This window comes from Clarias gariepinus, chromosome 2, assembly GCF_024256425.1.
Source record: "Clarias gariepinus isolate MV-2021 ecotype Netherlands chromosome 2, CGAR_prim_01v2, whole genome shotgun sequence".
NCBI classification, from domain to species: domain Eukaryota; kingdom Metazoa; phylum Chordata; class Actinopteri; order Siluriformes; family Clariidae; genus Clarias; species Clarias gariepinus.
This window is the reverse complement of record NC_071101.1, coordinates 37,557,888-37,572,506: the sequence shown is the minus strand read 5'-3', so window position 1 is coordinate 37,572,506 and position 14,619 is coordinate 37,557,888. Positions and strand designations below refer to the sequence as shown.

Below are 14,619 nucleotides of genomic sequence, written 5' to 3'. Positions count from 1 at the left end.
TAATAACAATAATAATAATAATAATAATAATAATACTTAGTCAACTATTTATTTATACCAAAAGAAAGTAAGGGGGGGCCATGACCATGTACTCAAATATAATTATCATAATTTATAGTATTTATTTCTATTAATAATACAAATAAAGCCTTTCTTAAAAAAAAAAAACTAGTAGACCAAACATGAAAAAAAAAATAAAAAATGAAGCATGAAATGCTCAAAAATCTCCTGGTAGACGGCTGCATTGACCCTGGACTTAATGAAGCACAGTGAACCAACACCAGCAGATGATATGGCTCCCCAAATCAACACATACTGTAGAAACTTCACACTGGACTTCAAGCATCTTGCAGTGTGTGCCTCTCCATCCTTCCTCCAGACTCTGGGTCCTTTGTTCCCAAATGAGATGCAAAAGTTGCTCTCATTAGAAAAGAGGACTATGGACCATTGAGCAAGAGACCAGTTCTTTTTTACTTTAGTTTTTAGGACATTTAAAGCTCATGTCCAGGATCCGTCTGTGTGTGGTGGCTCTTGATGCACTCCTGACTCCAGCCTCAGTCCACTTCATGTGAAAGTCCTCAACACTTTTGAATGGCCTTTTCCTGACAATCCTCTCCAGGCTGCGGTCATCCCTGCTGCTTGTGCACCTTTCTCTTCCACACTTTTCCCTTTCACATAACTTTCTATTAATGTGCTTTGATACAGCATTTTGGGAACACCCAACTTCTTTTGCGATTACCTTTTGGGGCTTTCCATCCTTAAGGAGGATGTCAATGATGTTTTTTTACACAACTGTCAGGTCAGCAGTCTTTCCCATGATTGTGCTTCCTACTGAACCAGACTAAGAGACAATTTAAAGGCTCACAATCCCTTTGCAGATGTTATGGCTTAATTAACTGATTAGAGTGGGACACTTTGAGCCTGGAATATTGAAACCTTCCACAATATTCTAATTTTCTGATATTGTGGATTTGGGGTTTTTATGAGCTGTAAACCATAATTATCTCGATTATGAAAAATCACGGCTTGAACTATCTATGTAATGAGTCTATTTCATATATTAGTTTCACCTTTTAAGTTGCGTTACTGAAATAAATTAACTTTTGCACGATATTCAAATTTTTTTAGTTTCACCTGTATAACTTCATTGGAGATAAAATTTTAGGAATAATCCTGCCACCTTATATATACTTTAATTCTACCTAACATAACTAAAGTCATACAACGCCTGTGGAAGCATTCAGGAAGCTTTTCTTCACAACTTCAGGTCACAGTTTTCTTGTGAATGATAGACCATATGCACATGACAATAGTGTAGTTTTTAAATAGGTCTTGCGATTTTGTCTATAGCAAGAGTTCTTTTTTTTGTGCAAATTTTTAATAATGAAGGAAATTATGAATTTATGGATAATGAAATCAGGTCAATGAATGATAAAAGTTCATGGACAAACTATGCGCAAACATTTATTATAACATGAAACTAATAATAAGTAGTCCAGAACATTACTCAGGTTTAGTTTTGCATGTTTTTAGTTTTGTTTAAGGATCCAATTATATAAATTGCTTCTTTGGTGAGCATTTAAAGATAGAAATTTAGCTACAGAATGTATAAGGTCTACCATTGATCCTAAGACTATGTCTATTGTTTATAAAGAAAACCGTGACCCGAAGCTGTGTAGAAAAGCTTTCTGAGTGCATCCACAGGACTTGTATGTCTTTAGTTATATCAGGTAGAATAAAAGTAATCATTACTTTTATAATGTATAAATTTTAGAACAACCGGAATATGGGAATGCTGTCGCTAAAATGAGGATATTATTATTATTTTTGAGTCACAGAAACAACTGAAAACAACAATAAAAACATGTGATCATGTGTATCTGTTCTATTTCTTTGCTTATGTGACCCATTTTCTTTTTGGGTGACTAAAATTCAGTTATCATATTGCCTATTTAGTGTTGTAAAAAAGGATATGTCACTCTGTACTGCACGATCCTAAGCCGAAAACAAATAATAGCTAAAATGCCTTGAGCTTTTATAATGGTCCCCAAACAAATCACCGCCTAGTGGTCAGGATGGTTGAAACATTATGATTTATAATTGAATCATTAAGCACCAGCGTTGACCCAGTCAGTTCCAAGTTACTTTATTTGGTATCTTCTTCCAGGTTGCTGGACTTCTAAGAAACCCAGATACCTGTCGACTAGCCACGGTTGCGTCGGACATGTTGGGCCCATCACTCACTATGACCAACTGGTGCGCTCCGGGTTACTCATTGAAGACGTTCTACAGAAGGCTGCACTTTGGCAGCTTGAGAAGCTGCAGGGCGAGATGGAAAGATATACCAACCTTCCTCTATCTTGTCCAAAGAGCGAAGAGAACAGGATGGATGGTGGTGCCATAGCGTCAAGAATTTTCAAACTAGAGCATAGAGTTAGGCCTGAGGACAAAGTAAAGGACGGTGCTTTAAAGAATAAAGACGAAAAAGTAGAGGAATGGGACAGTGACAAGGTATGTGTTCTGAATGGAAAAGATATGAGCGTAAGTATGTACGTATTCAGTCTGACTTTATTATTTACCCTTTACAGAATTTACGACATATTCATTGGTGTAACTATGTGTGTGTGTAAATGTGAAAGAAAGACAGGAAGGACAGAGAGGTGTGTGATGTTCTAGCAGATGAATTGATTTTTGTATTTCATGAACGTTAACAGGTCGAGCGGTCCTGCAAGTTGTGAGGTTCTTTCAGCAGCATAATGTTTTCTATTATCTTTAATAATTGTCACCTACTCTTTAGAAATCAGTCACGCACACCCAAAATACATATTTATCTCCTGGAAGATGAGACTGTACGCCTGTACGCTTTTTCATGACATCAAAATAATTTATGCCTGTCTGCTCCAAAATATCAGGAGTTACACGGGCTGTTCAATTAGTACTCCGTGCCTGTTTGTGGAGCCGCGCTGAGAGTCAGACAGGTCACTTCTTTCTTCACGGAGTAATTAAATCATGGATTAGCATGAAGAATTTGGGCTGCAGCTAGTATTCGAGGAGGGGAATGAACTTCCGCTAACAGTTTTGTTCAGGTATAAATAAAAGAGCTTAAATTCTATAATGCTGTCACTAGATATGAACTTGGCAAACTTGGTCATTTTCCTAATTTCATTTTAACACCTAGAAATGATACAAAATAATGAATTTTTTAGGCTATTTGTCACAGTCTACAAATCTGTAAATTTGTAGCCATTTTTTTCAATTAACATAGAACTTGCTTTTTTCATCTAGGTCTATAATAAATACCCCAGTCTGGGATATTCTGATCAAATATTCCGGCACGGTTAGCTTGCACCTCCAGTGTTCGGTGTTAAAATATTGCCTCTGGTTTTTGTATGTGTGACAGTTTTCATGTTGGTTGCGGGGTTTCCTCCAGTTACCCCATTTTCTTCCCACAGTACAAAGGCAGGTACTGTAGGCTGATTTGGCATATTCAGTACGATTGGGTGTGTGAGCGTGTGCTTGCGCCTCATGTCCTTAGTTCCCTGGAAGAGATTCCATCCCCCCACCACAATACCTACCACCCAACGGCAGAGCATGTTGGGATGAAGGTGCCCTTACTTTGAAGAATATTTAAAAAATATTTTGTTAATAAAAATACATATATTGTATATATTTTATTGTTCATTTTATATACTTAAAAATACCAAACAAAAAGTCTTATGCAAGATGGGGATGTCATGTGAACTTTGGGAGTACTGTTTAAAAAAAAATACTTTTAGTCACTTCATCCTGGGAGTTCTAGAAGTCAGCAACAGGTCATAAGGATGTTACCTACTTTGCCAGTCCTTCAGTGTATGATAGACCTTTCGTCTTTGTATTAACAGACCTGTGGGTTTAGAAATCTTTAGAACAAATGACCTCCCAGCTGACTGTCCGTGACTTCCTGTTTAACTCCCGTCCCTTCATTTATCAACATGAGAATGATTGCAAATACATAAATGAAATGATACCCAAGTGTGTCCACTGTTATAAAACATGCAGTTATAAAAAAAAATAACATGCAGTTATAAAACATGCAGTTATAAAAATAGCCGCAGAGCTGAAAATACCCAATAATTATGAAGCTTAAAGCAACTGGAGCTGTAATGAACCTGATCGAAAAAGGACGCAAGTGTAATTTACCCCCCACGCATAGAGATGCAAAACATTTCTTCAAGGCTCGCAGGTATAGATTTGCAAAAGTTGGAGGCATTTAAGTCTCCAGATCTAAAATCACAAAGGCACATTTCTGCTTTTAAACTGGACCTTGATCTTCAGACCAAATAGAGTTTTGTCAAGTAGGTGTAGCATCAAAAATAAATGTGGTTTTAGGAATGATCATTATTCTTATTGATACATATGATAAATATGATGAAGGGTCTGTGAGGAGTTTTTTTTTTTTTTTCCTCCAGAGGCTCTAGGAATATCGATCATGGATACAAACAGATTTATTTATACATCATTCATAAAAGCATTTATACAAGAAATTTGGCATTTGTGAAAATATCGTGAAAATGTGTTCATGTTTGAGTCATGTTCTTGAATGGATGCAAATTAATGCATGAGAAGGCTAACTAATTTAACCTTTAATTGATTGGCTTTATAGAAATCACCTTTTCTGCACTTTTATATACAGATTATGTTATTAGTTTTAGTTGATTGTGTCTGGTTAGTTACTCGCAAATGTTCTGCCACTGAGGAAGTTTTGCCGTTTAGTTGCCATTTCAGGTCTGTGAGCTTTGCCTTTTATGGAGTGTTATGGGCGTTGCCAAATGCAAATCAGTTATACTGTGCATGTGCCTGGCAATTTGTGAGTGACTGACTTTTTTTCACTTCTAAACTTGAAATAATTCGTTGGAAATCTTTAGATCGGTTTGGTTTGCAACAATATTTGCACTATTTTTGATATATTGATGAATACATTCTGTTGTTCAGATACATGGGATCTCGGTTCCTCCTCCGTGAAGAACCGGGCCCTACCAGGAGAGCAATGAAGCAAAATATGCAGTCGAATCTGTAGAAAAAGCTGACTGGGGGAAAAAAAAACAATAATTTTGCAACCTGTAAACCTTTAGAGTTGATTAATAGAAAATGATGTAGTGGAACATTTTATGATTTTTTCATTCATAAAGGTTTCCAATGTGTTATCTTTTAGGATTGTGCAAAGCCACCTCCCCCTCAGGGGTGCTACATTCATGGCGGTGTTGGTGAGTTCATTACAGCTTGAGCCAGCCTCTACATTTATAATAGCAACCGGTAAAGATTGACGTTAATGTACAGAACTTTGGTTAGCATTACCAGAAATCAAGTGATTTCTTGTCTTATTGAAGTCACCAGTTCGAGAACAGCGTGTAAAGTTGAAACGTACTGTTATACATCACTGCATACTTGTATTAACCTGATTTCTTTGTTTCAGGCACTGGAAAAACGGTGCTAATGGACATATTTTACTCCAATGTAAAAAATCCCAGGAAAAAAAGACTTCATTTTAACGCCTTTATGTTAGACGTCCACAGAAGTAAGCTCTCTTATGGTATACTTTACAGCTTCTGCTCTATAAATTCAAATTTCAAATTTTATTTGTCACATACACAGTCATACACAGTACGATATGCAGTGAAATGCCCATACGACTGCCAGTGACCTTAAAAAAAATAGTAAAAGCTTATACGTAAGAAATAACATGAATGAAAGAAATACGTAAAAAAATAACATTAACTGGTAAAATATGCTGTGAGTATTTTAAATTTTTTTTTTTAAGAGGCACAAGCATTGTAAGCAACTCTATTATATATATAAGTGCTTTATTTATGTGTAATTCTCTAATCCTTTTAATTTACTTTCATGGAAAGTGACTGTAATCGTTTGGTTTCAGAGATCCACCGGCTGAAGTCGAGTCTGCCGAACCGTAGCTCGGGCGAACTGACAGCGTCCAACCCCGTCTTCTCTGTTGCTATGGAGATGGGTGCAGAAACCTGCCTCTTATGCCTGGATGAGTTTCAGGTGAGGAGGGTGGCAGGCTGAGGAGTCGCAGAAGGTGTTCAGGGCTGCGCGTGGGTGGAGGCGATCAACAGGTGTTTGGTGAATCAAGAACTAAAAAAACACAAAGCCAATTTGTTAGATCGTTAGCATGGAAATAACTACATTGAAATGCAAAATAAAGCATGCATGCTGTATAATGTCGTGTCGCTACTAGTACTCGGCATAGTAATACTCTCCCATCAGAGATCATGTTTCTCTACAATTGTTCTTGCTCCTCTTTGTGTTTTTTTTTGAACACGAATGAAATGATGCACTACACTTTATTGTCATGATATCGCAGTGCCCGAAAATTTAGAAGAGATTCACTTTGCACAAGAATTGCGCAAATTGAGACAAGTATTCTTAAGGACTTCAGGAAGCAAAAATAATTCTGAATTCAAAGTAGACATCTTTGTACATTTTGGAGCCATCTAGTGGAGTCCAGACCCTGAATACAGACACTGTACAGTACACGCCGGTACGTCTATGTGACTTATAAATATGATTTTGCATTTATTCCTAACAGAGAGCACAAATGCAGTGATGCAGAGGAACATTAGAGATTTTGAATAAGTGACCTTCAAAAGAAATGATGCTGTATAATAACGTACAAAATGATGTGTATTATTCCTTAAAGGATTTTCAAGAAACTCAGAACTGAAATCTCATAGTTTCTATACACATGACTTCTTGTATTTGAAATCTTCCCATGTATATGCATGTTCAAACATGAACAAACACAACTATCCGTCAGGCCTCACTGCCCGTGCGCATCCTGCACTTGTGGATCGTGGCGAACACCAACAGGGAACTCTCGTCCCCTGTGTTTTGTTTGGGATACATAAATTAGGAGCCTGATGGACCCTTACCAATCAGGAGCCGCGGCCACTTAGGCATGCAGATGAGGCATTGGGTTTCAGACGGCCCCTCTCGCTCCCTTAAGTGAAGGGGTAATGGAGAGCAGCCGCGGCGGGTCGCGCGCATCCTCGCCTCTTAAATGCTAATGAAATTTCTTCGTTCTCTTCATTAGTGCGGCGTCATTATCAGTAATTTGTAGTCTTCCCCTTTTTGTGCCCCATTCGCTGCCTTAATGAAGACAAGGTATTGAGAGAAGGGCCAAAAGATATATATGTAGAAAGAGAGAGAGAGAGAGAGGGAAAGCGAGGACGAGAGAAAGAAAGCGCAACCGCTCAAGGCATTGTCTCAGCCTTGGAGGCCGAAATTACTCATCGCCCAGCTTCGAGTAAGTAAAGGTTTAAGATCAAAAGAGCGTAATTTGGCACCCGTGTGCACCGCACAAAAGTGACTCGTTGCCGGCGTAATTAGATGCTCATTTGAATATTGGTGCCGTTGTTTTTGAGGTCGTCCTCAACGGCGCCGCGGCTTTTTTCTGCTCAAACGGCCAATCAATACCCCCTGACTGTGTGTGTGTATGTGTGTATGTGTGTGTGTTGTGCATACACTTGTGCCATCTATGCCAAACAAAAAAACAAATAAAGGACAGATGAAAAGGTCATAATTAAATGACTCCTTTGAAAAGGGCATGTGATCCAATTTAGGCAGCAGCACCTCATCTTTGTAGCACGCCCCCTCACACAGACACACTTGCTCAAAAGTACAGATGCTAATGGGGTTACATTGAGAGCCTAAGGTTTAATATGCAAAAGAAGAGAGCACTTCAGTACAAGAAAAACAACATATGCTGAGGGTATGGCTGTCTTAAGTGTCCCCTTTTACAAATAGCGTCCATCAATGTGCAAGGGCGATGGACTACGCGACAAAAACATGTCTCTTGGGGGGGGGTGGAGGGAGAATAAGGCAGCTTAATAAAGCACCCATAAAAATGTACAGTAGGCCCTGGAAGAGAAACCTGAAGAATCTGTTATTTGACTGAAGGACAACTTAGAATGCACTTGCTATAGACTGCACTCAGGGACACGCGGACAAAATTATTGCTCATATCGACAGGATATTAAACACAAAGGCTTGCAGGAACGGAAAGACGAAAGATAGACGGGAAAGAGGGATGAAGAGCGAGCGAGAGAGGTGGAATATGAAAGGAAGAGGATCTCATTGTGGGTTATTGACTAAAGGGCTCCTTTTGTTCTCAGAGGGTCAGCAGCTCCTGTGTTTTTGCAGATGTGTGCGAGGCGACAGCTCGCTGCTGTGAAAAAGGCAACGTTTAAATGATAATAATGACAATGACGATGATGAGAATGATAATGAAAGAACCACTCGTCCCCCCGCGCCACCGGGATTCAGGGACGGCCATGCCAGGCCCTTAAGAACACAATGGGAACGCATCTGTGTGTGTTTGTGTGTACATACGTGTGTATGTGTGGCCATCTGGCAGCCATTGTGCCGCTGATTTTGCCTCATATCGTGCTGTTTATTTATTTATTTATTTACTTACTTACTTATTTATGCATTCATTTATTTATCGTTCCATTCTGTGGCTTTGTCCGGCCCGCTCTGACTTGATTAGCTCATCTGAGCCACCTCGAGACACTTGTCCTGATCACCGACAGAAAGCTGCGGCTCAGCGTGGCCATTTTGCCGTCAGGTGGAGAGGCTTTGTGTTTCTGTGTGGTGGTCAATGGACCTCGGCCAAGGCTCACAGTCTGAAACACCTGGTATTCATGCGTTCACATGTACACACACACACACACACACACACACACACACACACAGACGATCACAATCGTGGTAATTAGCTCAAGGCAAAGGAGTGGCCTTTTGCTCATCCTCAGCCTTTCCACCTGGGACTGCTCCCATCGTCTCATAACACAAGACCATAAAATAAATAAATAAATACATAAATAAATAAATAAATAACTGCTGCTCTGGATTTGCGCCAGAGGTTAGGGAAGCTCTTTCTCACTCTAAAAGTGTAGAAAGGCAGTGCAAAGAAATATTCATCTGTATTCGATTATTTGTAAGATGCAGCTTTCTCTTGGTGTTGTTTGGTTAGGTGACTGACATCGCCAGTGCCATGGTTCTCAAGCAGCTGTTTGAGGGATTGTTCACATGTGGCGTGGTGCTGGTGGCCACCTCCAACCGACCGCCAGAAGGTAAGCCACTTTTTTATTTAAAGTGAAAATATACATATGTAATATGTTCTCTTTATCTCTGTGTGGAGTTCGTCCAGGTTCACCCAATTCTAGTCGTCTCCCATAAACATATTCCAGTATGTGGACTCTTGACTGGCACTAGCTGTGTATGTATGTGACCTCTGGCAACCATCATCATTTTCATTGAACGGGAAAATCTAACCAAAATATTTTGCTCTTTCTGTGTCAGTTTCTTCATTTTATTATCAAGAGAACCGTTTTATAGAAGCACTTTCATTACCCATGATTGGCTGAATCACCCCATGACGTATAACATCACTCTGCTTATGTGATTTTGCTCAGTCATGCATAGTAAACATATCCATACGTCCAGGGCTAATAATTCGATTATTATTATGTATGTGTGTGCGCCCTGTGATGGATTGGCAGCCCGACCAGGGTATCCTACTCCTCCTGCCCCTAGTCTCCTAGGATAACTCCCCTTTAAGGAAGCAGAAAAAAAGGACCCTTTTGGCTTAAATTTGCTAAAGATTTTATTCTGTATCTTTTCTCCTCCTCTTCCTATGCAGACTGGGCTTACATTATTCTTAATGATTTCTGACTTAGACTGATTTTACTTAATGCATTTGCAGTACTAAGTTATATCTGAGCTTTTTCTCGATCAATCTCGTAGTCGGGCTTCCAGTAGGGATCTGATGTCCGCGCCCCTTCTCATCTCGTACTTCTTCTCTAAGCGGGAGACCGTCCCAGGCGTTAGCCTACCATGTTCACAAATTAGAATCAGGACGCCAACAAGGTTAACTGACGCATACAAGTGACTTTAAAAATGCTATCAATAAAAATTCGATTGCATGAATGTCACCACCATACTGATTTTGTTTTTATTTTCCACACGCTCTTCCCCCTTAAAACAGCTCCATGTCCATGTTTCCTATAACCAAATTCTCAGAAGAAGCATGTCTTGGTCTTCACTCTCCCTTCTTGCTAGCTGTCATACAGTATGATTGTGTATAGCATTTTGATTGTGTATATCACAAGGAGTCGCAGAAGGTACTGGTGTAAAGAAGCGGTAATAGTTTTATTAAAGCATAGCATATTTTCCTTACCAATGGATAGAAATGCTATATTATAAATAAAATGATAGGGAAAAGCTCCATTCTGTACTTATTGAAACAAATGCTGTATCTCTGGATTTGCTAATTACCACTAAGTTAAGCATCACTTCAAGTTGCCCTGAAGTATCTTGGAGAACACGATTGTGTAAACCGTGAGAGATTTTGTTCGTCGGTATCGGAGACGTGACGGATCTACTTTGTAACCTGGTCGAGTTAAAAAGCAAGCTAATGTCAGACATTTCGAATCTCTGATTAAGTGATTGTATTGCACTGCTCGGACACGGAACTCGACATTTAAGCTACATCCTTCCTCCTGGTTCTTTACATACCATGTACACAAAAGTGTATTTCTCTTTCTGACCTTGTCACCTGCACGGCTTTGCATGACCTCACTACTTTTTCACTTTGCATTGTCTCGCCGCGATTGTCTACAACACTTCACGCTTTCTATCCGCCGCTGTGTTTTTGTTGGCTGAACAAAGTCAAACATGTTCCTAAAGCTCTGCGGCCTTCTCGTGTTCTTAATCCAACACCAAACGCTCTCGTATGTCGGCGTCTGCTTACCGTTCAGCACCTTTTGTTCCGCTCGTCTAGCCTTTTCACCCCAAACTTCGTTCACCTTGCATGAAGTTGCCATGTCATAATTCTTTTCCTTGATCATTATCCTCTTTCGAACTGATTGAGAACAGAAGAAAAGCTTTCTCAGGAACATAAACCGAAATCAAATGCTCTTACTCGCTCCCTTTAGGACGTCTGTAAGTTTTTTCTGTACCTTTTATTTCTTTTATAGAGCAAACAGCTGGGCACTATTTACACCTTCTCAATGTGACCGATGGAGAGGGAAACACGGAAGGGCCACTTTGAGGATTCCCACAATTTGTTCATCATACTCTGTTATCATTTATCCCTCAACAAACTCAACATCATCACCATCAAAGTCTCTACGCTTTCATGGCGATCGTCATACATAAAACACCAGCAGAAAAAAACCTGCCAGCAGTTACTCTTTAATCTCTTTCCACACCTTTTCCTCACTCTTTTCCCTGCTTGTTGATTGAACGCTCTGTGTTTGGTAATGTCTGTGAGGTTACATTAACGTAGAGGGCTTTAGCGAGCGATAAGGAGAGCGATCAAGTCAGTCATCCTGTCATCTTTCCCCTATTTCGCTTTCTCCTAAACGTTGTGTTGCGTGAAGTGGCCTTGCGCATGGGCAATCTCTTAAATAAAGAGACACTCTTGTAGCATTAACCAGCCACCGAGTACAAAGCACATGCTAAAACTTAATAGCCAGCGTATTTAATTTTAATTAGGGCGACTAATGGAAGGGCTTACATGAAAGAAGGGAACGAGATGATGGAAAGGCACGGCGGTGAAAAGCCGCCAAAGAGGCTCGAGCGTTTGAACTTGGAGACGCTCTCTTTCACACTTCCTTCAGGAGCAATCGCTTCGCCTTTTCTTCACAGGCCTCTCAGAAGAAGTGAGGGGGTGGAGAAGCAAAAGGAGGGGTGTTGTTGCTTACTCACTCTGACTCATCAAACCTCCTTATTGTGAGTTTAAAAACCATTTTAGTTGTTGGGAAACGTTCCCAAAAAGTCGATGTCTGCTAGGACGTCTTGTTATTATTACTCATGTTATTACTCATTTTTCGACTTAAAGGTGCCATAAAGGTCTCTTCATTAACACGGGTCTCAGAGCTCCATCAAATTGTCTTTCATGCACCTTTTTCATGCCTCAAACTCCTTCTGTTTGACCCCTGTTTAAAATGCGCTGTTTAAGTATATAAGCCACTGTGGAGCCACACCTCTCTAGAAAACAGCAGAACTGAGCACCAAGCTGGGGGACGGGATATCTCTATACGAGGTCACATTAGGGGGAAATTTTGATTGGTCAAATACTAGACAGTGCTAAACGGATATGAAGCAACAAATGGTTGATTTTATTATTATTTTTTTTTCTTTTTTTGTTGTTGTTGTTGTTTGTTTGTATGTACGCACATACTGGTTCCCCCATATACTGGTTGACTAAAAAAGTGACTTTGTATTTACAGGTGTCTTTTAAATTGACCTAAACATGAAGAAAATTGAATTCTTGCAAGCTAAAAGAAAATAAAGTACCAAAGATCAGCAAATTGGATGGATTTTTTGCATGGGGGATATTATAGTTGGGGGCGGGGCTTGTAGGACGACTTTCTCACACACACACACACACACACACACACACACACACACACACATTTACGGAATCACTGCTGTCTGGCTCACGGGTTACATGAATTGTCTGAATAACGGATTACATGTTTGAAAATATAACTTAATAACTAAGTACTTTGATGGCGGACCTAACCCGTTAGATTACTCGTTACATCAAAGAAACTTTGTAATGCGTTACACCCAATACTGATAGTCAATCACATCAATGCAAGCCAATCACAGGTGTCTATGTGGAAGAGAGCAGGCAGCTCTTTCCTTGTGAACCTGTTAAGCGTCCCTGTGTGTCTCAAAAATAGGCACATGCTACATTTTAGGATCATTAATATGAAAACCTAAAAGCATAAACTTTTCTAACTGTAAACATTTCTCTGTTTAGGTGTTAATGCATGATAAATAAACATGAAGTGATTTACTTAGACTTAATATGTTTGAGTTCTGCCTCCCCTATTGGTTGACAAAATGGCCCAAATTGGGATAAAATTAAGGAAAAGTGGAAAAACTAAACCTACCATAAAACATAAAAAGCTAATTGAAATGTGTGATCTCCTATTGATATTAAAACTGCATCTGTTCTGCATAATGTTTTATGCATTTGACTGATAGTATAAGGTACTGAAGTACTGAAAATATAATTAGCACTTAAGCTATAGGACTTGTACAGGTTCATAGTGCGAAAGGTGGCTGAGAATAATAAAACAAAAGCACATTCTATAGGCAACTTGTTTAAAGATGAGCAAATCCACTTTTTTCGGGTTTTGTTCTCACTTTCTGTGTATCTGTAAACAAGTCACCTATAATAATATCTCAATATCCTGTCTTTTCCGGTCCGGGGTGTATGTATGTGTATGGGTGTGTGTTGTGTTATCAGGGTTTATAATACCTCCTGGGCTAATTGAAGTCTCTATTCAATATGATGTGGGTCTATTGTCTGTGCTGAAAGCGAGAGACTTCTTCTCTTGAGCTCATTGTTTGGGAATGTAATGAATTTCATGTGCCGTTGTTCTCCCGTGCTGTACAGAGAAATCATTTTGTGCCTCTCCTCATCCCCTTTTGTCGCCTCGTCCCCTTTCCTCGGCTTCACGTCATCAATAGACACTTTATTCGCCGATCACTGGAGGAAAATGACATTATGAGGAGGCTAAAGAGTAGAGCTAATAATAACCATCCTGACTCTCTCTCTCTCTCTCTCTCGCTCTCCCCCTGTTTATCTCAGAACTCTACAAAAACGGTCTTCAGAGGGCTGCTTTTGTGCCTTTCATCGATGTACTCAAGGTAAAGACAAAGTTAATTTATTTATCCTTTTATACCCCTTTTTGTCCCTCGCTCTTAATGTTACCAAAGCTATTGCTCCAGGTTTTTTGATGTATTTTATACTTGGTGTGAAACACCACCCTAGTGCAAGCACGCAAAAACACACAACACAAAAAAAGGCACCTTTGATCATACCTGGAGGAGAGCACGAATGAGTAAGAGAGAGAGAGAGAGAGAGAGAGAGAGAGATGGATGCAATTAGACAGGGTGAGAATGAGTCTGAGAGAAAGCTGTTTAATGATGAAGTGTGGGTTGGCTGGAATGAAGCCGCCTGCTTGCATTTCAAAGTGAGGCCTATCACAGACAGCACGGACACTCTCTGATCTGCCTCTTTTTTTTTTTTTTTGTAATGTAATAGCGTCATTGTAAGCAGGTATTGGCATTATTCTGAGTAATTAGCACAGTTCTGACACTGAGCTTGTCATAAATAATCCAAGCTTTATTACTAGGCATTTTGCAGCAGCAGCCCACATTCTTGCACATTTGACATTAATGAATACTCTCAAGGAAGCTTCAGAGAGATGTTATGGTTAAAAAGAAAGTCTCTCTCTCACATACACACAGACACAAGCAATTATAAAAACTGTTTATTAATAGCAACTTCATGAGACGTCATTTTATATGAATCGTTATTACTACAGCATGACATGTTTATGGCTTTAATGGATTGTCATGATTGATGTTTTTTTTTTTTTTTAAGGCTGCTGTACGAAGGTTTACACAGTCTGTATTTTTTTTTTCAGATTTATCATGTTTAATTTGAGTCTATTTCAATTTTCCCTCAAACACAATTCTACCGTTCAGTACTAGTACAAGTAGAAACAACTTTTTTTCTTCTTTTTCTGATAGCAATAA

The 14,619-nt window shown here is 39.4% G+C and overlaps 1 protein-coding gene across 2 annotated transcripts in view; it reads left to right on the top strand.

Moving 5' to 3' along the window:
- afg1lb (AFG1 like ATPase b) overlaps positions 1 to 14,619 on the top strand; it is a 30,166-nt gene that overhangs the window by 593 nt on the left and 14,954 nt on the right. For both annotated transcript variants that reach the window (XM_053478439.1, XM_053478430.1), the window contains exons 2-7: positions 2,168 to 2,511; positions 5,192 to 5,243; positions 5,453 to 5,554; positions 5,912 to 6,039; positions 9,029 to 9,128; positions 13,667 to 13,725. In XM_053478439.1, coding sequence (XP_053334414.1) covers positions 2,332 to 2,511; positions 5,192 to 5,243; positions 5,453 to 5,554; positions 5,912 to 6,039; positions 9,029 to 9,128; positions 13,667 to 13,725 — 621 coding nt within the window. In that variant the 5' untranslated portion in view covers positions 2,168 to 2,331. The remainder of the gene's footprint in view (positions 1 to 2,167; positions 2,512 to 5,191; positions 5,244 to 5,452; positions 5,555 to 5,911; positions 6,040 to 9,028; positions 9,129 to 13,666; positions 13,726 to 14,619) is intronic.